Source organism: Piliocolobus tephrosceles, chromosome 6, assembly GCF_002776525.5.
Source record: "Piliocolobus tephrosceles isolate RC106 chromosome 6, ASM277652v3, whole genome shotgun sequence".
NCBI lineage: Eukaryota > Metazoa > Chordata > Mammalia > Primates > Cercopithecidae > Piliocolobus > Piliocolobus tephrosceles.
Genome location: NC_045439.1, coordinates 52,808,929 through 52,836,648, shown reverse-complemented (window position 1 = coordinate 52,836,648; position 27,720 = coordinate 52,808,929). Strand labels below are relative to the sequence as shown.

The 27,720-nt window shown below is 37.8% G+C and overlaps 1 protein-coding gene across 1 annotated transcript; it reads left to right on the top strand.

The window, feature by feature from the left end:
- On the top strand, positions 1–27,720 carry CGRRF1 (cell growth regulator with ring finger domain 1). Its single transcript, XM_023231000.2, has 6 exons — positions 1–266; positions 12,876–13,015; positions 19,120–19,297; positions 19,436–19,583; positions 26,137–26,244; positions 26,474–27,720. Exons 1-6 carry the CDS (start codon positions 163–165, stop codon positions 26,792–26,794), a joined length of 999 nt encoding a protein of 332 aa, XP_023086768.1. The 5' UTR covers positions 1–162; the 3' UTR covers positions 26,795–27,720.

Here is a 27,720-nt window from a genome sequence, read left to right as displayed (position 1 = left end):
CCTAAAGTCTAGCTTGCGAGAACCCCAGGCGAGTGCGGACCTACAAAGTTTGTCCGCTCCGGCGCACCGTAGTGGCTTTTACCCTGGCCTGGCGGGCTGGGTTCGGCCGGGCTGGGCTGGGCTACGCGGCTTGAGCCTGGCTCTGTCCAGAGCGAGACCCTGATGGCTGCGGTGTTTCTGGTAACGCTTTATGAATACTCGCCGCTTTTCTACATCGCGGTGGTCTTTACTTGCTTCGTCGTGACCACCGGTCTGGTATTGGGATGGTAAGTGTCCCAGGGGTGAGAGACGAAGGGGCGAACACCCCAGGAGTGGGGTCGCGACGACCTGCAGGGGGCACAGGAGCTGGAGGGCCGCGGGCCGGAGGACGTCGGGGATTCGGTGTCCCCGGGTGCCTAGGACTCCGACTTTCTCTGGAAGGAAAACAAAGTGGACCCTGCACCTGCGTCACTGCCCTGCATCACCGTGTGTTCCGCGTCGCTGGGGCATCTTGGGGTGGTACGCATCTTGGGCTGGTTTTACTCAGCTTTGTTTCTAGGCGATAAAGCAGCCAGGAAGGGCTTGGGCCTGGTGTTGGGAGAAAGTGCTTCTCTAGTAGGCTTCTGTCCTGGATTCGGGCCTACTGTGTGTCCAGGATGAGTCAGTCACCTGTGCTACAGTGCACAGACTGGATAGTAAGCGAGGTTAATAGTTGTGATTCTGACCTGAATGGAGCCCTTAGCCTCAGATCCTTCAGAGTAACTTGTAACTGAACTGTTACCGTTTGAGAATTTAATGGTTTCTATATACATTCCACACCTTTTGAAGTAATATTTTGTCGATAGAATTGTAAAATCATAATTTTAGAGCTGAAAGAGACCTTAGAAATAAGTTACACCGAAGGTGGACAGTTGCCTATTGGAGACAAGAGAATGGTCTGTTAGATAACCGCTGAGCGATTCTTCTAGCCTAGAGGTTCAATTTCTATCTTGAGGAGATGCTATTGTATCATGTTTAGACAAGCCTTGTAAATAACAGCGAGTCGAAACCGTGTAACTAGCCCACAACAGTTTTTCTAGGCCGCAGCCTCCAAAGTCTCTTTGAGAAGATAATAGTTACAAAAAGATCAAACAGCAGTTCTAAGTGGATAACTGCCATGGTCTGAGGTCAGAGAGGACTCAGTTGAAGAGAGACATGAGCTGGATTTTGGAGAATGAGCATCTTGAAAAATAAATGGAGTCAAACGTGTATAGTAGGGAATAAAAGGCATTTCAGAGAAGACAGCATCAACAGAGGGGCAGAGAACATGTTAGTGAATAAAGAAGGCTATGTAAAACGAGTTTTAAAATAGCCTTTGGTGACATATATGTGATTGCCTTAAAGAACACGGGCCCGTGTCAGTTTCTGAAAATATATGCCATCTTTAGGAAGTGATCGAAGTTTTAACAGGTCCACACTGCTCCTCACCCTACCAGCAATACAGCGTAGAATTCCTTGCCTTGTATGTGGATGAGGATTGGAAATACCAGTTCCTTACATGTGGGGGTAAGATTGGAAAACAAAGACCAATCTTAACACAGTTGGTTATTCTTGACCCGTCAGATTTCATTGCTAATGTTCATTACACAAAAGTTTGTAATTGGAGTTAGGAAGGTGTTGCCCATGTGGAAAAAGCAGTCTTAACACAAGATTTTTAAATGACTATAATGTTAGTGTTATTCTCTTAATGAAGCATAATTTTCCTCCACTAAGGAAACTAGTAACTAGTTGATAATTGCCTTATGTGCTTTAAATTTTATTTTAAATAGGCCAACTAGTTAGATAGATATCTTAGATATCAGTCTTTAGTACTGGGAAGAGGATAGTCAGGAGCCTCATGTTTGTAGTGGTTAACAGACACTTTTTGGAGTCAGACAGACATAGGTTTAAATCCTGGCTCAGCCAGCTTTAAGACTTGGTTTGAACATTTAATACTTGCCAAATCACCCCATTTAGGTAAGACTTTTACAAGAGTGGAAGCCCATGTAATCATAGAATGTTTGGAAGTCTGGGCTAAGCACTGCTAAGGCCACAAGACCATGTAAATACCAGTCACTTCCATCCTAATTTAGGCCTAACCAGTCATCTTGTGCCTAACAAAACCCTTTTCTCCATCTGAGTTAGCTTTGCCCATGTAGATAAACTTTTTACTATGTTTTTTTGTGAACTTAAGCCAAGGCCACATATTTATTGACTAGAAATGATGAAAACTTGGACACCATCTAAATCTCTTAAAAACGGCTTTCTAATAGTACCCCATCAGAAGGGTAAACTAGTTAATATGCATGTTTTTCACCCTTGTCATTGTTTTGTTTTGTTTTAACCTCCCATAATACCATCCCTACTGTTCATGTGTTTTCTGTCATCGTTTTTCCCTTAGTACTGCTCTTGAGTTTTTCACTGTTTGCTTCCTTCCACTGTTTGCTATGTCCACCTGCACTGTGTGGGAGTGGAGAAAGAACAGGAGCATATGATTATTGAAATTCCAATAGCAATAGCAAAGAAGCATGCAACTAGAAAAATAGTATTTTTCTTTCACCATGTAGTGGTTTCTGTGATCTCTGATAGCTTTTGCCAGGCACCGAGGACAAAGAAGCCCAAAAGTCCGTTTACATCCTTTAACAGTTTCAAATAATCAGGGACCATGACTCCAGTAGCTACTCCTGGCCTGCTCTTGACTACAGTTTATTAAGCTGTTGACCTCAACTTCATACCACCCCTCTGCTTTGTGAATCTAGGGCAGAACTGTAAACTACATTTCTTCTTTGCAAGCTGACTGCCTATGGAGCTTTGCCAACAAGGGAGGGAGGCTGGAAGGCTGGAAGAGGATGAAGGGACTTGCTGCTTCCTATTGATTCCTTTTCTTGTCTGTCACTTGCCACGATAGTGAGTCACTCTGGCATTAATACTTGGTCCCACTTGTTCCAGTTTATGCTTTCCTACTCTGCTAGAATCAGCCTTATGCACTCCCTTAAAGATACCAGTATCCTTTCCTCAGATCTGAGTCCTGAGCTCCACAGAGTCTCTCCTCCACATTTCTAAACTATAGTAAATTCTCTTTATTCTCTTTTCTCTGTTCCCTTGTCCTAGGAGTGGTAGCTGCTTCCTGCTGTTACTACTTCTTATCACATAAGTAGTAACTCTGTGTCCAGTTTTTGCCTTTTCAGTTCTTCAACATATGGTTAACATTTTTCATATGAAAATTTATCTTGCTGTTGATGCTGGCAACTTTAAAAATCAAATCAAATCTCTCTGTTAAAATACTGGACGCATTTTCAGATTCTTGCATGGACCCTGACTGATAAAGAAATTGTCACTAAGAATGGGATACTGGTGAGAAAACTTTCAAAGATAGAATTTGGGGGTTGGTTTGGTAATTTCTTTAGCTCTTTGCCAATGGGAAATAATCTAAGTAACCCACAACATGTAGTGGCATCACAATCGAATTAATACATTTGGTTGACTGTGACAAAATTATTTCTGAAGCTGTGTGCTGGAGGACCAAGTGGCTAAAGTGCTTGACTGTTATGACAGTAATGATGACTACAGGGACTGAGAAAGAAGTGAGATGGGTGCCTCTGTGTTCACTGGAGCACTAACAGAAAGAAAGAAAATGTCAAACTCAGGTCTTCAAAGCATTAGATCGGTCAAATCTTAGAGAATCAGAAAGTTTCTGTGGTTCTAAAGCACTTTATTTTGTGTAGCCACAGAAAGACTTGCTAAAAATTGAACACAGTTTTATTTTATTTTATTTTTGAGACACTCTTGCTCTGTCGTCTGAGCTGGAGTGCAATGGCATGATCTTGGCTCACTGCCTATAATCCCAGCACTTCGGGAGGCTGAGGCAGGAGGACTGCTTGAGCCCAGAAGTTCGAGACCAGCTTGGGAAATATGGCAAAACTCGGTCTCTACAAAAAATACAAAAATTAGCCAGGCATGGTGACAGGTGCCTGAACACAGTTTAAACTGCACTAGTAATAAAATTACCTGACCTTTGTCAGTGTCTCATTTAGAATATTGATTGGAAAGAAGTAGAACCCTGAGACTTGGAATGGGGACATCTAGGTAGACGTGGACAGAGCTGAGAATCTTGAAAAAAACTCCAGTCACTCTGAGCCTCCATTGTTGACAGAAGCTGCTTACTTTCCATGTGTGAGAAAATTAGCCTTCTCTTGCTTGAAGATCCTGTAATAACCTCACCTAGGGCAGTTGCTTTGCAAAGGGCTATCCACACTTAAGACCTGCCTCTATTATCTTGTCATGAGGCCCAGATCTCTGCATGCTGCCTAGTATAGGGACAAAATCTGATCTGACTGGAAATAGTCTGTCCTTGAAAAGAATTGCAAAATTTTGCTAACTTATATCTGTGGTATCCTGGGGAATATATGTGAGGATGGACTGTAAGCCAGAGAATAGAATGTAACTCTAGATCAGATCATATTTATTGATCTGGGTATATTCTCAAGAAATTCTGCATCTAAAGCGTTAACTCATACTTGTTTGGTTGATTGAAACTTGGACTCATTGGTGATCTGTATTTTGTAATGTTGAGATTTCTGTTGTTGTTGTTGTTTTTAAACATTTAGGTTCAGAGGTACATGTGAAGGTTTGTTACATAGGTAAACTCGTGTCATGGGTTTGTTTGTACAGATTATTTCATCACCCAGGTATTAATCCCAGTACCCAATAGTTATCTTTTTTGCTCCTCTTCCTCCTCCCAACTTCCACCCTCAAGTAGATCCCAGTATCTGTCGTTCCCTTCTTTGGGCTCATGAGTTCTCATCATTTAGCTCCCACTTAAAAGTGAGAACATGCCGTATTTGGCCATCTCTTCTAGGAGATGGAACAGAAATGTTTAGTGCCTTCCAATTTCCCTGTGAGTACTGCTTTATCAGCATTCCCCACATTTTGACACATGTCTTCATTTTTATTTGGGCCATGATTTAAAATAATTTCCCTTTTGATTTTTTTCTTGACCTCTAAGTTATTTAGAAGTTTGTTATTTAGTTTCCAAATATTTGGAAATTTTAAAAATATCTCTTATTGATTTATAATTTGATTCCATTGTGGTTAGCATACTTTTTATGATTTGACATCTTGTAAATTTATTGAGGCTTGTTTTATAATCCAAATATATTCTCTCTTTGGTAAATGTCCTAGTGCACTTAAAAATAATATGTATTCTGCTATTGTTGGGTGAGACTTTTTTTTTTTTTTTGAGATGGAGTCTCGCTCTGTCACCAGGCTAGAGTGCAGTGGCACGATCTCGGCTCACTGCAACCTCCGCCTCCTGGATTCCAGCAATTCTTCTGCCTCAGCCTCCAGAGTAGCTGGGACTACAGGTGCGCACCACCACGCCCAACTATTTTTTTTTTTAATTTTTAGTAGAGATAGAGTTTCATCATGTTGACCAGGATGGTCTCGATCACTTGACCTCACGATCCGCCCATGGCCTCCCGAAGTGCTGGGATTACAGGTGTGAGTCAACGCGCCCGGCCGGGTGAGATGTTTTATAAGTGTCAATTAAGTCAGACTGGTTGATAGTGTTATTCAAGTTTTTGATGTCCTTAATGATTTTCTATATATTGGAGCTATCAATTATTGAAGTGGTGGGGAGTATTAGAATTTCTGACTATAATTGTGGATTTATCTCTTTCTCTTGGCAGTTGTATCAGTTTTTGCTTTATATTTTGAAGTTCTATTAATAGGTTCATAAACATTTAGGATTATTTTGTGTGCGTGATGAATTGACCCTTATATCACTCTGAAATGGACCTCTTTGATCCTGGTAATAGTCTTTGCTCTGAGATCTAGTTTGGTATTAATGTAGCCACTTCAGCTTTCTTTTGATTAGTGTTAGCAGATACATCTTTTTTTCATCCTTTTACTTGTAAGCACTTTTTGTCTTTTTATTTAAAGTGGGTTTCCTGTATGCACCATACAGCTAGATCTTATGTTTTTATCCAATCTGATAATCTTTGCCTTTTAACTAGGGAGTTTAAAACATTTACATTTAATGTGATTATTGATATTGTTAGATTTGATTCCACCATCTTGCTATTCGTTTTTTGTTTGTTTTGTCTGTTCTTTGTTTCTTTTCCCCTCTTTTATTTTGCTAGTCTGTTTTTTGTTTCTTTTTCCCCTTCAGCCCTCATTTGCATTAGTTAAATAATTTATGTGATTCTATTTTTATCTCCTTTGTTGGTTTATTAGCAATAACTTTTTTTAGTGGTTGCTTTAAAGTTTATTATGTGTCTCTAACTTATCGCCATCTACCTTCAGGTCATATTTTAAAGAGATATAAGAAAAGCATTATAATTCCTCATGTAGTTACCATTTCACTGCTATTTATTTCTTTGTATCAATCCAGATTTTTATTTGGTATCATTTTTCTTCCCAAGGCATACTTTAATTTTTCTTGTTGTCCAAGTCTGCTGGTGATGAATTCTTTTAGCTTTTGTTATGTTTGACAAAGTCTTTATTTTGCTTTGGAAAAATATAGGTGTAGAATTCTAGGTTGACAAGATTTTTTTCCTTTTAGTTCTTTAAAGATATTCTGCCTTCCATTACTTCTTATTAATATTAAAAAGCTGTCATTCTTATCTTTGTTCCTCTATGTGTAGTATATCTTTTTTTCCTTTTCTTTGGCTACTGTAGTGTATCTTCTTTCTTTTTCTTAGGATTTTCTCTTTATTACTGGTTTTAAGCAATTTGATTATTATGTTCCTTAGGTAATTTTCTTTGTTTCTTGTGCTTGGAGCTCATTGAGATTGTTGGGTCTGTAGGTTTTCATAGTTTTCAACATGTTGGGGAAGGTTTTGGCCATATAAGTGTTCAAATACTTTATCTGTCCTCTGCAAACTTCAGTGATATGTTAAGACTTCAGTTACATGGCTGCCTAAAAGTTGGCTTACTGATGCTTTTTGTTGTTGTTGTTCAGTCTTCTTCCTTTCTGTGTTTCAATTTCAGTACTTGTTATTATGTTGTCTTCAAGATTACTCATCTTTTGTTGTGCATTATCTAATCTGCTGTTAATCTCATCCACTATATTTTTAATCTAAAACATTATCTTTTTCATCTCTAAATATTGATTTAGGCCTTTTAAATATCTTCCATGCCTCTATATCATATGTGCAGTCATTACTTTTCTTCTGAAACATATGTAATATAGTTCTAAGAGCTATTTTTATATCCTTGTCTACTAATTCAAGTATCTGTATGATTTCTGGATCTATTTCTATAGAGTTTTGCTCCTCATTGTGGGTAATATTTTCCTGCTTCTTTGCATGCCTGTTAATTTTTTTTTTATCAGATGCTATACATTGTGAATTTTACCTTACTAGGTGCTGGATATTTTTGTATTCCTCTAAATATTCTTGAGCTTTATTCTGGGTCACTGTTAAGTTACTCAGAAATAGTTTACTCTGTTAGAGGCTTGCTTTTCAGCTTTGTTAGGCAGGACAGAGCAGTCTTACCCAACTCTTAGAAAATCAGACTCATCGAAAGTGAATTTTTATTCCATTTGTTAATTTTATTGGTTGTCTCTCAGTGTTAGACTTGTGTGTTTTGAAACTTTAGTTTTCAACCTAAATTTTAGTGGAAGATTTGTTTTGTTTTGTTATTTTTCTCCCTTTGTTATCACCCTCACTGTTTATCCACTTTACAATTATTATTTTTTTTTAGTTGAACATTTTATTTTATTTTATTTTTTCCTTCAACTTTTAAGTTCTGGGGTACATGTGCAGGGTGTGCAGGTTTGTTACATAGGTAAATGTGTGCCATGGTGGTTTGCTGCACAGATCAAACAGTCACCTTGATATTAAGCCCAGCGTCCATTAGCTATTCTTTTTTTTTTTTTTTTGAGACGGAGTCTCGCTCTGTCGCCCAGGCTGGAGTGCAGTGGCTGGATCTCAGCTCACTGCAAGCTCCGCCTCCCGGGTTTACGCCATTCTCCTGCCTCAACCTCCCGAGTAGCTGGGACTACAGGCGCCCGCCACCTCGCCCAGCTAGTTTTTTGTATTTTTAGTAGAGACGGGGTTTCACCATGTTAGCCAGGATGGTCTCGATCCCCTGACCTCGTGATCTGCCCGTCTCGGCCTCCCAAAGTGCTGGGATTACAGGGTTGAGCCACCGCGCCCGGCCCCATTAGCTATTCTTAATGCTCTCCCTCCCCCAACTCCCACCCTGACAGGCCCCAGTCTGTGTTGTTTCTCCTCCATGTGTCCATGTGTTCTCACTGTTCAGCTCCCACTTATAAGTGAGAACGTGCAATGTTTGGTTTTCTGTTCTTGCGTTAGTTTGCTGAGGATAACGACTCCCAGCTTCATCCCTTTTCCTGCAAAGGACATGACCTTGTTCCTTTTTATGGCTGCATAGTATTCCGTGGTGTTTATGTACCACATTTTCTTTATCCAGTCTATCACTGATGGGCATTTGGGTTGATTCCATGTCTTTGCTATTGTGAATAGTGCTGCAATAAATATATGCATGCATGTATCTTTATAATAGAATGATTTATATTCCTTTGGGTATATACTCAGTAATGGGATTGCTGGGTCAAATGGTATTTCTGCCTCTAGATCTTTGAGGAATCACCATACTGTCTTCCACGATAGTTGAACTAATTTATATTCCCACCAACAGTGCAAAAGTGTTTCTTTTAGGCCAGATGCAGTGGCTCACGCCTGTAATCCCAGCAGTTTGGGAGGCCAAGGCAGGCAGATCACCTGAGGTCGGGAGTTTGAGACCAGCCTGACCAACATGGAGAAACCCAGTCGCTACTAAAAATACAAAAAAAAAAATTAGCCAGGCGTGGTGGTACATGCCTGGAATCCCAGCTACTTGGGAGGCTGAGGCAGGAGAATCGCTTGAACCTGAGAGGTGGAGGTTGCAGTGAGCTGAGATCGTGCCATTGCACTCCATCCTGGGCAACAAGAGCGAAACTCGGTCTCAAAAAAAAAAAAAAGTGTTTATTTTTCTCCACAACTTTGCCAGAATCTGTTGTTTCTGGATTTTTGAAAAATAATCGTCATTCTGACTGGCATGAAATGGTATCTCATTGTGGTTTTGATTTGCATTTCTCTAATGATCAGAGTGATGTTGAGCTGTTTTTCATATGTTTGTTGACTGCATGAATGTCTTCTTTTGAGAAGTGTCTGTTCATGCCCACTTTTTAATGGGGTTGTTTTTTTCTCGTAAATTTGTTAAAGTTCCTTATAGACTCTGGATATTAGACCTTTGTCAGATGGATAGATTGCAAAAACATTTTATAGTTATTTATACCCAGATTCCTAGACCTCCAGTACAGGACTAGGTTTTTGTTTTTTGTTTTGTTTTGTTTTGTTTTTGAGATGGAGTTTCACTCTTGTTGCCCAGGCTGAAGTACAATGGCGTAATCTTGGCTCACTGCAACCTCTGCCTCCTGGGTTCAAGCGATTCTCCTGCCTCAGCCTCCCAAATAGCTGGGATTACAGGCATGTACCACCATGCCCGCCTAATTTTTTTGTATTTTTAGTAGAGATGGGGTTTCTCCATGTTGTTCAAGCTGGTCTTGAACTCCCAACCTCAGGTGATCGGCCCACCTCGGCCTCCCAAAGTATTGGGATTACAGGCGTGAGCTATTGTGCCTGGCCTTTTTTTTTTTTTTTTTTTTTGAGAAAGAATCTCTCTGTGTAGCCCAGGCTGGAGTGCAGTGGCACAATCTCTGCTTACTGCAGTCTTGACCTCCCAGGCTCAAGCAATCCTTCCACCTCAGCGTCTTATGTAGCTGGGACCACAGGTGTATACCACCATGCCTGGTTAATTTGCTTTTTTTTTTTTTTTTTTTTTTTTTTGTAGAGATGGAGTCTCACTATTGTTGCCCAGGCTGGTGTCAAACTCCTGGGCTCAAGCATTCCTCCCTCCTCAGCCTCCGAAAATTCTGGGATTATAGGCAGGAGCCAGTGCACCCAGCCTAGGACCAAGTCTTATAATGACAGTTCTGCCTATATTAGTATCGACCTAATCCAGCTCCTGGTTCCAAGTTATAAACCTGGCTCTGGCCCTTGTCTGGAGTAGATAGCCTATGCTGGTCTCCTTAATACATGAAGGCTTTGTTGCCACTGTCTGCTGCCAGACTGAGAACCATGAAACCATGGCATAGCCTTACTCATTACTTTATGTTTCTTTGCTTTTTTTGGATCCATAAAGGTATTCGTTCCCAGCATTTTATTATAAAAATTTTGAAACATACAGAATACTAGAAAGAATTACACAGTGAACACACATGTGCCCATCACTTAGATTCTACCATCAGCATTTTATTGTAATTTCTCCGTTACATATCTGTCCACATTAATCCACTCGTGTATCCACACATTGGTCTATCTTCTTTCATGATGCCCTTCAAAGTAAGTTGTACCCTTCACCTGTAAATTCTAAAACATTACATATTACTGACTAGAGTTCAGTGTTTGTTTTTGTTTATAGTTTCTTGAAGTAACATTTACATATAATATAAGATATACAAATCTTATTATTTATTTATTTATTTATTTATTTATTTATTTGAGATGGAGTCTCACTCTGTCGCTCAGGCTGGAGTGCAATAGTGTGATCTTGGCTCACTGCAAGCTCTGCCTCCCAGGTTCACGCCATTCTCCTGCCTCAGCCTCCCAAGTAGCTGGGACTGCAGGCACCCGCCACCACATCCGGCTAATTTTTGTGTGTATGTGTATTTTAGAGACGGGGTTTCAGCATGTTAACCAGGATGGTCTCGATCTCATGACCTTGTGATCTGTCCACCTTGGCCTCCCAAAGTGCTGGGATTACAGGTGTGAGCCACCGCACCCGGCCAAGATGTACAAATCTTAAGTGTACCATTTACCAAGTCTTACCAAACACATCATCTATACAACTTAAGCCTCTGTCAAGATACTGAACATTACCATCAATTTTCTTATGCTCTTTCCCAGTCAGTCCTACTCCTGTACTTCCAGAAGCAACCATTGTTCTTATTTTTATTTCTACCATAAATTTGTTGTGCCTGATCTAGAATTTTGTATTAGAGAAGCATACAGCATTTATTCTTTTGTGTAAGGCTTCTTTATGCATAGCACGATGTTTCTGAAATTTATCCATTTGGTTGTAGCAATAAGCTGTTCCTTTTCAGTGCTGAATACTTCTATTCTTTTGTTTAAATATACCACAGTTTGTTTACTCATTTCAGCGGGGTCTTTTTTTTCTTAAAGCATATGGGACTCAGGTATCTGTGGGGTCTCTTTAGTTTTTCTTTTTCTTTTTTATCTATCACTGATATGTGTTTGGAGAGAAGGGAGTACATCAAATAGGCCCCTAACTGTGCTGTCCTAAACTAAAGTTTCCTAGTTTATCTGGTGTATATTAATTTTAGATTATGTAAATTGAGTAAACTAGCCGTTTTTTAATTTTTTTAGGAATTGAATTCAGCCCCTTTCATTTTCCTTTGAATTCTGTTCCATGTGCATTGTCAGAGTTTACATTTTTACATGAAATTTAAAAGTAGAAGATATATAAATGAAGAGCTATAGTTGGTGTTTTAAAAGTTCCATTATCCTGGCTGGGCGTGGTGGCTCATGCCTGTAATTCTAGCACTTTGGGAGGCTGAGGCGGGCAGATCACCTGAGGTTAGGAGTTCAAGAACAGCCTGGTCAATGTGGCGAAACCCCGTCTCTACTAAAAATACAAAAATTAGCCAGGCTTGGTGATGGGCGCCTGTAATCCCAGTTACTTGAGAGGCTGAGGCAGGAGAATCATTTGAATCCGGGAGACAGAGGTTGTAGTGAGCCAAGATTGTGCCATTGCACTCCAGCCTAGGCAATAAGAGTGAAACTCCATCTCAAAAAAAAAAAAAAAAAAGTTCTGTTGTCCCATAAGTCATATTAGTCTGCATTTTTTTAATTTTTTTTTTTTAACAGACGGAATCTTGCTCTGTTGCCCAGGCTAGAGTCCAGTAGCACGATCTTGGCTCACTGCAACCTCTGCCTCCTGGGTTCAAGCGAGTCTGCTGCCTCAGCTTCCCAAGTAGCTGGGTCTACAGGTCCACGCCACCATGCCCAGCTAATTTTTGTATTTTTATTAATGATGGAGTTTCACTATGTTTTGGCCAGGCTGGTCTTGAACTCCTGACCTCAAGTGATCCTCCTGCCTTGGCCTCTCAAAGTGCTGGGATTACAGGCATGAGCCACCACACCCGGCCAATAGTCTGCCTCTTGAATATATATTTCTTTTTCACATTTAAAAAAATTCAGTAAGTTCATGTGTTTGCTGTTATATTAAGTATAATTTATCTATAATCTCCATTCTCCTTTGTTGTTATCAACAGTATTAACAATAGAACTCTTTGTTTTGAAGAATATGTTGATTCAGCCAGCTGAACAATACATAGTCCTTCCTTGATATCCAAGGGGGATTGATTCTAGGGTTCCTACCCCCATATTCTAGGATGCCTAAGTCCCTTATATAACATTACATAGTATTTACATATAACCTACACACATCCTTCTGTATGCTTTAAATTATCTCTAGATTACTTATACCTAATAAAATGTAATACTATGTAAGTAGTTGTTATACTGTATTGCTTTTGAATTTGTACTATTTTTTATTGTTATTTTTTATTCTTCCCCCGTCCCCAAATATTTTTGATGTGCAGTTGGTTGATACAGAGGGCCAACTGTTTTGCAGTTCTGTGGGATCTCTAAAATAACATAAATTGAGAAATTTAACCTCTTTTTCTGACACTTAATGCTAAAAGGAATAGCCAATGAAGCACAACAGATTTTACACATAACAAAGTTTCAACATTTGTTAAAATAATTTTATTTTTTACCTTTTCTTAGGTTTGGTTGGGATGTTCCAGTAATTCTGAGAAATTCAGAAGAGACCCAGTTCAGCACAAGAGTTTTCAAAAAGCAAATGAGACAAGTCAAGAATCCTTTTGGCTTAGAGATCACTAATCCATCTTCAGCTTCAATTACAAGTTGGTGGCCCTTTTCCAAAGATTTTCTCTCATTGTTTGCCCTCTTTTTTTAGCCCTTGTATTTTCTTTCTCTATTTCTTTCCCTTCATTAGACTTTTAACAAACATTTGTTGGGCAACTATTTTGTTTCAGGTGCTGTACTGTATATGACAGATATAAAGATAAGATTAAGAAGTTACAAACTTTACTCCTGAAGAATTTATCACCTAGTAAACAGAGGTAGATGTGTATACAAAGGAGCAGAATGAAGTATTACAGGTGTTAATAGTGAAGTCTGTTAGGACACTATGCCATTTTTATTGGTGTGTAGTAAAGTGAGAAATGATGTGTTATCTCTAAATACAGTTAATGTAAGGTTGCTAACCTTTTGAAGAACAATTGCCTTTTTTTTTTTTTTTTTTTTTTTTTGAGACAGTCTTACTCTGTCATCCAGGCTGGAGCACAATGGCACAATCTCAGCTCACTACGGCTTCCGCCTCCCAGGTTCAAGCGTTTCTCCTGGCTCAGCCTCCCAAGTTGCTGAGATTACAGGCGTGTGCCACCATGCCTGGCTAATTTTTGTTTTTTTAGTAGAGACTGTGTTTTACCATGTTGACCAGGCTGGTTTCAAACTGCTGACCTCAGATGATCCACCCACCTCGGCCTCCCAAAGTGCTGGGTTTACAGGTGTAAGCCACTGCGCGTGGCCAGAATGATTGTCATTTAATCTAAAACTATGGTATTTTGGTACAAATTATTTTGATATAACATGTTATTCTGTAGATGGCAGTTGTTTGCTTTTGTACTTGCTTGGAAAAATAAGTTGTCTGCAGGACCATATAGGAACCATTAGAATTGTAAAGAAAGAGATGGTTAAATTTGTTAAGGTGAAGAGGCATATTCAGGAAAGCCTTCATAAAAAAGAATATGCTGGATCTGTCTTATTTTTTTTTCTTCATTCCTCCTTTTTTTTTTTTTTTTTTGAGTAAGTAGGATCTTGAAAGATAAGTGTTTACCTTTTAGGTGAGAAGTGGAGTGATACATTAAGGAAACAGTAGTTATGGCTAAAGCATAGGATGGGACAGGTAAGAGAGGAGTCTGAGAAGACTCAGGTTCTTCCTGTGGGTACTCCATAGCCAGATCCTTTTACAAAATGAAGAGTACGGAAAGAATAGCAAGTTTCAGAAGAAAGGCAGTGAATTCAGTTTTGAACTTTTGGACTTTGAAATTCTTTTGTGACAGTTTAATAGAAATAAAGAGTAGGCAGTTCTAGATACAGTTCTGTAGCTTTTTTTCTGGACCGAGACCCTGTCCCTTCTATACTTGCTTACATTTCAGGTTTCTTGAAAACAAATAAACCAGATCTTTCTCTGCTTTTCATCCTATTCTAGCTACTGCCGTATTTCTCTTCTTCCCCCCATAGCCAGCTTCTTAGAAGCTGTTTGCATTTGCCTTCTCTTAGCCTGCTTCTTTCTTACTCTTCAGTGCAGTGCAGTGCAGTCTGACTTTTCCCTGTATCCCTTTACTGAAATGGCTTTCTACGACTTCTGCCCTGCACTTTCGACCCCCAGCAGTCATAAAATCCAGTGGGAGTCTTTCAGGGCTGAGTTAATGCTCTCTCTCTAGTATTTTACAGAGTTGACTTTCCTTTGCAATATCCTGCTCCCTTGCGTCTATGGACCATTCTTGTCTATTCATCCTTCCTGCCTCTAACTCTCAGAATCTAATAACTGATCAGAAGTCAGTTTACTTAGTCAATATAGATCATCAGGCTTAAGTAAATCCTGATTTGTAAGGAAAAATATATGTTGGTTTTTTTGTTTTTTTTTTTGTTTGTTTTTTGAGACAGGATCTTGCTCTTCCACCCAGGCTGGAATGCAGTAGTGTGATCATAGTTCACTGCAGCCCCAACACCCTGAGCTCAAGTGGTCCTCCTGCCTCAGCCTCCCAAGTAGCTGGGACTACAGGTGTGCATGACCATGCCTGGCTAAATTTAAAAAAAAAAAAAAAAAATTTTTTTTGTGGGGATGGGGTCTTGCTGTGTTACCCAGGCTGGTCTCAAACTCCTGGCCTCAAGCAGTCCTTCTGCCCCAGGCTCACAAAGTGCTGGGATTACAGGCGTGACCCACTGTTCTTGGCCCCCAAAATTACAGAATTTCTTATTCATCCTCTTTAGCTGTAAATACTATTACCCTGTGAATTGATGGAAACTAGGATCTCGGCCACTCCTCTCCCCACTCCATCCCTGTAATAGATAACAGTTCATTCTGACATTTTTCACGTGGGAAAACCAAATTTTAAGATATGACACAGAGAAAACTAATTTGTTTAAAAGGTAGTTGGTCGTGCATGCCTGATTACTGATTAAAGTGTACACCCAGCTACCAGCTACTCAAGAGGATGAGGTGGGAGGATCGCTTGAGTCCACAAGGTGGAGGTTGCAGTAAACTGTGATCACACCACTTCACTTCAGCCTGGGTGACAGAGTGAGACTCTGTCTCAAAAAATAAAATAAAAAATAAAGTATACAGAATAGTGGTGGTTCAATAACTTCTCACCTCTGTGGCCATAGGCTAGAACCTGCTACAATGTCACATCTGGCTCTTGAGCAGGACCCACAATGAAACACCTACCTGCTGCAAGGCCTTCCTTCCTGCAGTACAGTTCCACAGGTCTGAAACTACACTGAAAAACTAAGAAGAGCTGATACATTATGAGCAAAACACAGGGCACTTGTGAGGCAGAAAGTGTGAGGAAATCCATCAATCTGCTTTTCAGGCAGAAATAGTCACAAATAGAGCCAGCCCTGCAAATGTTTGAGGCAAATGAAAAGTTAGCCAGTAAGTAGCCCTCTTAGCTATGCCTGCACACTAGGTGCTAACCAACAGTAGCGTTACTGAAGTCATGAAAAATTCTTTAAATGTGCGGACGTACAGCATGAATACTGAAATATTTTAATTTTTAAAATACCAATGCATATCATTTATTATCTTTCTCGTATGGGGAAATAAAGAGAAGGATTTTGATAGGAATTATACTTAGCAGAGTAAAATTCATTTGTTTAAACTGTGGAAAAGTGGGTATCATTAAAGATGTCTATACAGAACATTAAAATAATACTGTAACAATATTTGTGACACTTAAAAAAGCTATTTCATTTTGTGTATAGATAGTTTAAAAATCTTTTTTTCACCACTGTACCCAAATTGACATATAGCAGAGAAGAGTGAATAATCTAGGGACCTGATTTAACTTGAACCAGAGGCGGCACGTGGTGGCTCATGCTTGTAATCCTAGTACTCTGGGAGGCTGAGACGGGTGGATCCTCGAGTCCAGGAGTTCAAGACCAGCCTGGCCAACATGACAAAACCTCATCTCTACTAAAAGTACAAAAATTAGCTGGGCGTGGTTGCACATACCTGTTAGTGCCAGCTACTCGGGAGGCTTAGGCTGGGGAATTGCTGAAGTCTGGGAGGTTGAGGCTGCAGTGAGCTAATGCCACTGCACTTCAGCCTGGGCAACAGAGTGAGACCCTGTCTCAAAAAACAAAAACAACACACGTGCTTTTTATTTATATTTAAGATTTTTATTTTTATTTATTTATTTGTTTTTGAGACAGAGTCTCACTCTGTTGCCCAGGCTGGAGTGCAGTGGTGCAATCTTGGCTCACTGTAATGTCTGCCTCCCGGGTTCAAGCAATTCTCCTGCTTCAGCCTCCTGAGTAGCTAGGACTACAGGTGCATGCCACCATGCCCGGCTAATTTTTTGTATTTTTAGTAGAGACAGCATTTCACTGTGTTACCCAGGATGGTCTCAATCTCTTGACCTCATGATCCGCCCGCCTCAGCCTCCCAAAGTGCTGCGATTACAGGCGTGAGCCACCGCGCCCTGGCCATACTTTAAAATTTATAATTTTAAAAAAAAGAAAACCAGAGAATCCATTTTAATCTTAGTCATTTAGTTCTGTTTACCTAGGGGTGGGTTGTTGGGATTTTGTTGTTGTTGTTATTATTATGTAATGATATATTTGGATTTGTGTTTCCATGTCTGCAATATAGAGTCTTTAATGAAATTGTAAATTAGGTACTCAGTATATATTAGTTGAGTTGAATTTGATTCAGAAATTCTGCTGTCTTTTTGTAAATAGCTTCCTTGTATTTTAGCTTATTCACCCTGGTAAGAGCTAACATTAAAGCAAAAGGGTTAGGAAAAAAACACAACGTACATGGCATGTTTGGAGGCGTTTGTGAACCTCCATTCCCTACAACCAAACACTTTCATCTCCCAATACTCTGGCTTTATTATCCTCATGAATGGTCTCCTTGTTTTTATTACTTCTTCTCTCACAGGCATCCTTCCTCAAGAAGGTTTGTGGCTTTTCCGCCCCATCGTTTCTCCCTTTTTAGTGGCATAGCACATTTTCTACAGTCCTTATTTTTTCACTTTTTTGCAAGGCTGTCTCTTAAACCCCGCTTTATTTGCTTGTTATAGATAGTCTGGGTGAGGACAGTTTGAGAGATGCCACACCCATGTGCTTCACTTATTTTGATTCTGAATTTTCTGGTTTACAGCTGTGTCCCAATTTTGTTAAGGCTGTTCATCTATTGATCTCAAATGATGTTGTGTGTGTACTGAGTTTTAGAAGGCAAAAAAAAAATACATAAAAATGGAAACTCTTTGCAAAAAAAAAAGTAGAAAAAGTAAAGGGAGAATAGTTTTGATGGGGTACTGACGTTATCTTATGATAGTGGAAATCATTACATTCTCCCCTCAGTTTATGTAATGGACAAGTTTGTAAAAGATTATGGAGAGTATAATTTTATAGATTCTGTAGTTTTTTAAAATTAATTTCAGAGACATTTTAAAATCTGATTAATCTCCAATTGTCAAAGGTCTCTGATACTCTTCCCACTTTAATTAAGTATACAAAGTCTATAAACAAGTCTTTTAAGTAACTCTGGCTTTTTTTTCTTTCTACAAAGCAAGTAAACAGAGTAGTTTTGTATGTTCTGTAAGCTGTAGGTTGAGTTTTAAAAGGCTTATCCTTCCATTGTTCTTTTTTTTTTTTTCTGTCATCCAGGTGGGAATGTAGTGGTGTGATCCTGGCTTACTGCAGCCATGATCCTGCTACCTCAGCCTCCCAAGAAGCTAGGACCACAGGTGCATGCCACCATGCCCAGCTAATTTTTGTATGTTTTGTAGAGACATATTTTTGCCATGTTGGCCCAGGCTGGTCTCAAACTCCTGGCTCAAGCGATCCGCCCATCTTGGCCTCCCAAAGTGCTGGAATTACTGGCATGAAACACCACACCCAGCCTGTTCTTTTTTAATGTAAACAAACACATATATGGGTATCCATTCTTGTGAGATAAACAGTAGCATATATATTTAATTTTCTCTACCTTGCTTTTTTTTCATTTACTAATATATTCTGAAGATCATTTCATAATAGTATGTGCAGATATTCTGATATGCCTCAGTTCTTTTTTTTCTTTTTTTTTTTTTTTAAAGAGACAGAGTCTCACCCTGTCACGCAGGTTGTAGTGCAGTGGCACGATCTTGGCTCACTGCAACCTCTGCCTCCCTATTCACTTTTAATAGCTCCTTAGTACTTTATTGTAGAGTACTAAAAAAGCTGGAGGTAGACAGGAAAGGAAAAAACAGAAAATGCATATTTTAAAACGTTGAAAAAGAAAAAAACAAACACAAAATGATTATTTATTATTGTATTGCCAGCAAAAATGTGAAAAGATGTATGTATAAGGCTATTCATTGTAGCACTATTAGTTATCATAGCAAAATGCTGGAATAAACCCAAATGTTCATCAATGAGGATTAAATGAATAAAATACAGTACTCTACTATAATTTGACATTAAAACCTGCTCCAATTACCTATGCAAAGTTCCTACCAATTAAAATTTTTGCTTAAGTATGATTAGAAGTGGTCATGTATCAATGCTACTGAGACTCTGAGACATTTATAGGAGGCATACCCTTTAACAGGTTCTTTTAACTGCCATCATCTGGCCAGCATGGAAAAGGAAGCTTTTGTTACTCACCCTGTATGATTGTATTAGAAGTTACATTAAATCACTTTCATTCTTTTTCCTTTGTATTTTACAGCTGGCATAACCTTGACAACAGATTGCCTTGAAGATAGTCTTCTTACATGCTACTGGGGGTGCAGTGTTCAAAAATTATATGAAGCTCTGCAGAAGCATGTTTATTGCTTCAGAATAAGCACTCCCCAAGCATTAGAAGATGCTCTGTATAGTGAATATCTCTATCAGGAACAGTATTTGTATCCTTTTATCTGATATACCCATCAGCACTGAAACTTAGACTTCTTATGGATAAAGTGTGCTAACTTACTGATCATTTTTGGTATATTTTTGTTCTTATGGTTATAGTGGCAATTTGCCTTTACATTTTCAAAAAGTATTAAAAAGGATAGCAAAGAAGAAATATATTGCCAATTACCAAGAGATACTAAAATTGAAGACTTTGGCACAGTACCCAGATCTCGCTATCCATTGGTAGCACTATTGACCTTAGCTGATGAGGATGACCGGGAAATTTATGATATTGTAAGTAACTGAAAAATTTGGAAGCATTACCTTTAAGTGATTTGAATGGTGGTTCTTCATTATTTGATAAATAGGAAAAGTTTTGTTTTAATTTCTGAGGATGTACATTTGGCTTAGAAACTATATACCTATTTAGTTTTTATATGTGTAACAGTACCTTCAGAGTATGACTCATTTTTTTGCCTTATGGATCACAGTAATATGACTTTATTTGGAAAATAAAAGATATATAATGGTTGAATTAAGTTAATTTCATCATTCTGTATTCTGTCATATTTGCTGTGTAGAAACAGTCTGTTGGGAAGCATGTTTATTCTGAACATGTTTAGCACTGAATAAATAAGCATAATAATGATCTAAAGTGCTCAATTTTAAGATAGTATCCACTCTTTTTTTTTTTTTTTGCCTGCTTGCAGTCACCTTGTTTCCATCAAAGTTCCTGCTGCACATATATCTTACATGTCTGGTCCCTGTATTTTCAGTAATTATAATAATCTCCTTTTCTCATTATGTGCTAAGTATTTTTTCAGTCTGGTAGTTGATTCCTATTAGGAAGTTAAAAGTATCTTAGAGATCTAAGAGGACTGAAACTTCGACAATCATCCGAGTATAATAGAAACTTAGACATGAAATAAACCTTTAATGAAATTGTATCATGGTAAAAATGTCCTTACACACAATTAACTATTTTTTTAAAGTGTTTAATATAGATTATTCATTAATAAACATATGGTAACATTGTTTTGTGATACTTCATAATATGCAAAGTATGTTCACAAACATTAACTTATTTTTTTCTTCCAACAACCTGGTTTCTTAGGACAAGGCAAATATTCTCCTTTTACAGACTGAAACAGAGTCAAGAAAAATCCCAGTCATTCAGGCAGTAAGATATGGAACAAGGGCCTGACTCTGAGCATTTTTTGTTTATTTGTTTATTTTTGTTTTTTGAGTGTATTTTTTTTTTAGCAGGAATATCTTCCTGCAACAAGTGTACATTGAGCTTTGGAAGGTACAGAGTCTTTGGGAAATCTAGACCCTCCTTACTCATTTGCAGTTAAGCATCTAGGTTTTTGGTTTTTAATATTTTCAAACTGAAGTTCCATTGAGCTGAGGTCAGCTTATTTTTTTCCAAGTCATGGGGAGCAGAGGGGAAGGAAATGGTGATATGTAGGTCACTAGAGACAAAGTTGCAGATATATAAAATGAACAGGTCTAGAGATCTAATGTACAGCATAAGGACTATAGTTAATATGGTATTGCTTTTGGGATTTTTGGTGCTCTTGCCACATGCAAAAAAAGTGGAAGTAACTATGTAAGATGACACATACATTAATTTGCATTATTATAGTAACCATTTCACTAGGTGTATATATATCATAACATCCTGTTGTACACCTTAAATATATACAATAAAAATACAAAAGTCATACCAGCAGTAGTGTATTTCCAGAACCTAGTACAGTGCCTAGGACACAATAGGGGTTCAATAAATGTTTAATAAGTAAAAGAAAAAAAAAAGTCATTCTAGGCAGTGTTAATGAACCTCACAGAACTTGACAGCAAAACACCTTAGCTGTACATTGCATGCACCTTAGTGTGCATGACAGGCCTTCTGGCTTCCTCCCTCCTTTCTCTCCATTTCAGTTAGAGATAAATAAAACATGTTAAGTTAGTGTCTCCTATTTCCAGCTTCTTTGTTCTTGACCCTGTGTACTTGGGTAAGGAAGCCCTTCTGCCCCCACTGTGTGTGCCCTCTCTTCTAAGTTTCTTGGGTTCTGTTCTCCTTTTTCCTTTGGTTCAACACCAAAGGATCATATCGCAGTCATTTTCCCTCCCAGCTTCCCCCTTCCATTCCTTTTCCCTTCACTGATAGTGCTGTCTACTCTAGGTACTCAGGGTCTTTTTTTTTCTAACCTTTTTCCCCTGTCCAAACAGGGAGTGATTGTGTATCTGTGTGGTAAAATATATATAACATAAAGTTTGCCATTTTAACCATTTTTGTGTATGTGTGTTTTCAGTTCAGTGGCCTTGTAGGCCAGAGAAGGGTTTGCTCTCAGGTCCCTGATCACACTGGATGAAGACTCTGTGGCCCAGCTGTAGTTATGGGAGGCTTATTCCCATAGGGGAGCCTGAGTGTCTCCCAAGGGTTAACAGCCATCTTCTCTTGAACTTTGTGTGTGTGTGTATGTCTCTGTGTCTGGGTCTTTTTGAATGTCTTTTATTGTCATCTGTGGGCTCCCTCCTTTTTTTCTGTTAATCCTTGCTTCTCTTGTCTCTTATTTCTCAGATTGGGGGTAATATTGGCACTCAAATACATGTATTAGTGTATTTTGTATTAATGTTCTCTGTTTATAATTTTAAAAGCAAATGGACCATTTCCTATTTCTTTTTCATATGTGTTTTTTGAGTATTTTATCTGTGGGTCAGGGACTATATATTTTTTTAAAAACTTATTACTAAAACATCATTTTTATTTTAACAGCAAAGAATTATATTTAGGTAGTACAATTAGGAACCAGTTTGTTGTTTTAGGTTAAAAAAAGGAAAGCAGGAATTGTTACTACAAAATTTTGACTTTAACATTTTTTCATTTTTACTTAATTACATTGGCTTTTTTTCTGTATTATTCAGATAATACATTTGTGTCAGGAAAAAAAATTAGAAAGTATAGATAAGCTAAAAGGAGAGAAGTATAATAATCTGTATTCTATCATCCAAAAATAATAACTGTGAATATTTGTATCTTTCCAAATCTTTATATATGTAATTTTTAAAAATCAGGCTAAAATGATACATTTTATACTATTTTGTGACCTGCTTTCGCTTAATAGTATATTCGAACATTTTTTTCATATCAAATATTTACCCACAGCTACATATATAACTAGTATGATAATAGCTTCAGAGGCTTTTAATATTAAATCAAATGACAAAATTGGTTTGGTTTTTGTTTGTTTTTTTTTGTTTTGAGACAGAATCTTGCTCTTTCGCCCAGGCTGGTGTGCAGTGGCGCGATCTCAGCTCTCTGCAACCTCTGCCTCCTGGGTTCAAGCAATTCTCCTGCCTCAGCTTCCCGAGTAGCTGGGATTACAGGCACGCACCAGCATGCCCGGCTAATTTTTGTATATTTAGTAGAGATGGGGTTTCACCATGTTGGCCAGGTTAGTCTTGAACCCCTGACCTCGTGATCCACCCAACTCGGCCTCCCAAAGTGCTGGGATTACAGGTGTGAGCCACTGCTCCCAGCCAACAAAATTGTTAGTATGAAGTGGTAACTACTATTTTCTACTAACCCTGTCTTTTTGATTCCGTATTAAAAGCCTCTGATGCCATTACTAAATTAATAAATCTTTATAAGCTTGTAAAGAATATTGTGTTTTTGCAACTATATGTAGGGTTTTAAAACTTTTTGTTTGTACATAATTTCAAAAAGTTGCAAAAATAAAAGAAGTAAAAGAACACCCATATACCCTGTACCTGGATCTCCTATTGTTAACATTTCTGTCCTTTGCATTATTGTTCGCCCATTTATGTATGTATGTATATATATATGTATGTATGTATGTGTTGATTTTGATTGAGACAGAGAGAGGGTCTTGCTCTATAACCAGGCTGGAATGTAGTGGCACAGTCATGGCTCACTGCAGCGTCAACCTCTTGAGCTCAAGTGATCATCCTGCCTCAGCCTCCTAAGCAACTGGGATTACAGGAATGCACCACTGTACCAGGCTAAATTAAAAAAAAATTTTTTTTTTTTAAAAACAGGGTCTTACTGTGTTGCCCCAGCTGGTCTCAAACTCCTGAGCTCAAGCAGTCCTCCCACTGTGATCTCCCAAAGGGCCGAGATTACAGGCTTGAGCCACCACACCCAGCCTGCCCATATGTTTATACATACACATATATATGATTGTATATATATTTTACATCAATGATTTGAGAATGAGTTGCATACATGATGATTCTTTACCCCTAAATACTTCAGTGCGTATTTCCTAAAAATAAGGATGCTTTCTTATATAAACACAGTATAGTCATCTTCTTTATAAATTTAACATTGATACAGTATTTTATCCAATTCACAACCAATTTTCTTCTCCAGTTCAGGTTCTAGTCTAGAGCCAGACTTTGTATTTGTCATGGATCTTTAGCTTCCTTTAGCCTGGAACATTTCCATACTCTGTCTTTTATGACATGAGCATTTTTGAAGGGTACAGTCATACACACACACATACCCTTTTTGTAAATTAAAAGATTCTCGTTTTGTTTGTCTGATTTTTCTTATGATCAGATCAAAGTTATGCAGCTGCAGCCAGTGAGCTGCCCAGGTGCTGTGTCGTTTTCAGAGTGCCACCTCTAGAAGCATGCAATGCTCTTTTCTCTAATTATTCATGTTAATTTTGATCTCTTAGTCAAGGTGTTATCTGCTTTCTCCACTCTTCTGTTTTTTTCTCCCCCTTGGTCTGTGAGGAGGCACTGTAAGATCATGTAAATATCCTGCTTTTTATTAAAAAAATTTTTTTGTCCTAGATTTAACATCCATTGATGATTCTTGCCAGATTTCATCTTTACTGTGATGGTTGCAAAATAATTATTTTCCAACTCCAGCCCTCCCTCCAGTCAGTTCTTGGCATTCTACAACAAGCAAGAGACTTCCTGTCTCTCCCATTTGTTTGCTTATCTGTTGTCTCTATGGCCTCATGAATTTTTCCCCCAGTGTTTTATAACTCATGACTGAATTTAATTATTTTAGTGTTCAAACTGCCATTTCCCTGTGCTTCCTGCCAAAACTGAAGGTTTGTAGTCAAACTGTGTCCATAGATTACTTGGATTCTCTCAAAAGTCAGAAAACCTTACGAAGAAATATACTCATGTTGTTTTCTTCCATATCCCTTCCACTCCATTCCCACACACCCCAGTCCTTAGAGATAACTGTTGTTTTCCGATTTATCCGCTGTTTTTTATTTTCTCTTTTTTCTTACACAAAAGATAGCACATTCTCTATGCTATGTATGCTGTTTTGTACTTTGCTTTTTTTCACTTCAGAAAATCTGGAAATCACTGCACACCAGTTTGCAGAGATTATCTTCACTTTTTTTTTGAAATAGCTACATAGCACCTCACTGTGTGTATGCTATGCATATTCCATAGTTATTCTGCCAATCTCCTGTGCTTGGACATTCAGGTAGTTTCTAGTATTCTGCAGTAACAAATAATCTTATGCTGAATAATCCGTATATACATATCTTAATATTGTTGGAATTGTATGGTTGAAGTGTAAATGCATGTTGTTTTGTTAGATATTGCCATTGGAATTGTACCTTTTTGTAAAAAAAGATTTCCACCAACAATATATGAGAGTGTATTTCCACAGAGTTCATTGACAAGCTTTTGAATTTTTGTCACTCTGATGAGTGAACAGTGGTGCAGTATTAATTTTAATTAAACATCTTTTAATATGGTCATGGTTCATGTTTATATCTTTTTATGAATTGTCTGTTCATGTCTTTTGCCCATTTTTCTATAGGATTTTGGCCATTTTTCTTCAGTTTTTAAAAGTTCTTCATAAATTAGGAATATTAACCTTTAATCTGTGACACACCTTGTGAATATTCTAATTCGTCATGTGTTTTGACTTTGTTTATGGTGCTTTTTATCATGTATATTTTTAATTCTTATTTAGTCAAGTGTATTTACTCTGGGTTTTGAGTCACAGTTAATGTCTTTCCTTACACTGAGACTAAAATGGAATTTATTCATTTTCTTCTAGTACTTGTACAGTTTTATTTTTTACATTTAGATCTCTTATGCATCTGGAGTTTATTCTTATGTACAGTATGAGGAATGCATCTAATTATATTTATTTTCCCATAGCTATCTGGTTGTCCCAATACTGTTTATTAAAAAAGCTCTTTGGTGACTTGACATGACACCTTTATTATATTTTTATACATAATTAGGTCTGTTTCTGGACTGTTATCCTGTTTCATCCATCTGTCTATTCATGTGCCAGTACCATACTGTTTTAATTTTAAAGGCTTTGTAGTCTATTTTATTATCTGACGGGGCTAGTCGCCCTCATAGCTCTCTCTTTTCAGTATTTTTCTAGCTGTTCTTTTGTGTTCATTTTTCTATGTGAGAATTTTAGAGTCATTGCATGTAGCTGTCTAGACAAAAGTGTTTTCTCTGGTCCCTGTATGTCCAAACTTCTTAAGACTGTTTGATACTGACTTTAATTCCTCTCCTTCATTTCCTTTTTTAGTCCTCTCAAAGATTCCTTTGTCCATTGTGATCGCATTAAATTTGTAAATTTGAGTACAATTAAAATAACTCTACCAAAAATATGTCAGTAACCGATTCCTCTGCAGTGATTATGATTTAATCAGATCGATGCAAGTTTTCTAATTTATCAGGCTTTTATTTTTGAGAAGCTTTTTTTTTTTTTTTTTGGCAGAAGAAAAAGTGTCTAGAAGCAGTTGAAAATCATTTTTCACATATTTGTGAAATAATGTAAAGATTTTAAGTACTGACCAGTGTTCAATTTTTATTTTAGATTTCCATGGTGTCAGTGATTCATATTCCTGATAGGACTTATAAACTATCCTGCAGAATATTGTATCAATATTTACTCTTGGCTCAAGGTCAATTTCATGATCTTAAGGTAGGTCATACTCTGTAGTCTTATCTCTGTCTCTTTTGTTTACAGAGTTTCAAAGAATGGCCATTTATGAAAAGATGATTATATTTTTCAGTTAATAATTATAGAAGATAACTATTCTTTGCAATTGGATTTGCTAGCTCATAAATTTTGAGCATCTTCTTATGACCCCCAGTTTTAAAGAGTAATTGTTATTTATAATAATCTTTAAACTTATGTCTTTGATTTTCAGCAACTTTTCATGTCTGCAAATAATAATTTCACTCCCTCCAACAATTCCTCTTCAGAAGAAAAAAACACAGACAGAAGTTTGTTGGAAAAGGTGGGACTCTCTGAAAGTGAAGTTGAGCCATCGGAGGAGAACAGCAAGGACTGTGTTGTTTGCCAGAATGGGACTGTGAACTGGGTGCTCTTACCGTGCAGACACACCTGCCTGTGTGATGGCTGCGTGAAGTATTTTCAGCAGTGCCCAATGTGCAGGCAGTTTGTTCAGGAATCTTTTGCACTTTGCAGTCAAAAAGAGCAAGATAAAGACAAACCGAAGACTCTTTGAAGACATTGTAACACTGAAAAGTACACTTTCTACTAAAGATGCAGAAATTGATGATCTTGGAATTCATTATAACATGGAATCTACAGTATTGGCCATCAATGAAAATTCTATTTTAACTTCATATTTGTATGGCACATGGATGATAAAAATTGATTATTCCTTTCTGCTTAGTGAATGAATACTGAAATTCATCTGTGTTTATACATAAAAATTCATTCAACTCTTGAAAAGAATCTGTGAGTTTGGCCTTTTATTAGCTAGATTTCCTCTCACGTTAATTAGAAAAATCTTTCTGAAAGGCAATCCATTGAAAATTTGAGGAGGTTAAAGTCTTAAGATCACTAAATGTTTTACCTTTGATGTAATCTGGAGAGCAATTAAGAAAAAACTTAATTCTGCTTAAAGTAATTGTGTGTTCTCTAGTTTATACAAAAGAGTTGGAATGAGCTTCTTTATATCTTTTCCTGAAATACCAGTTTTTATAAATATCCATCTGTTTGGTTTCTAATGTCCCTTATAGTTACATAAATACAGGTCATAGTTTTTAAATACTCGTTCTTAAATCATACATACAAGATATAATTCTTGACTGTTCTCAGTGAATTATAAAATGGTACTCATCTGTAGGAGGCAGATATATAAAATTTGGATAATAAGATTTTTTGGATAATTAAATTTATTAAGTTGATAGTCAAGTGCGATTAGATTAGCAGAATGTGATCTACCAGGGAAGACCTGCGAGACCTTTCATGCCTTACCTGAGGTTTCTGCCTGCACAGCAAATCCATCCAGAACTGAGGTGGGAGGGGGAAGGTTAGAGAGCTAGAAAACTCACTAAAACAAACAAATAACTATTTTTTCTAGTGTATTTTTATTCCAAATAAACCCTCTCTCCTTCTGAATAGTAAATTACTTTGTTCATCCAT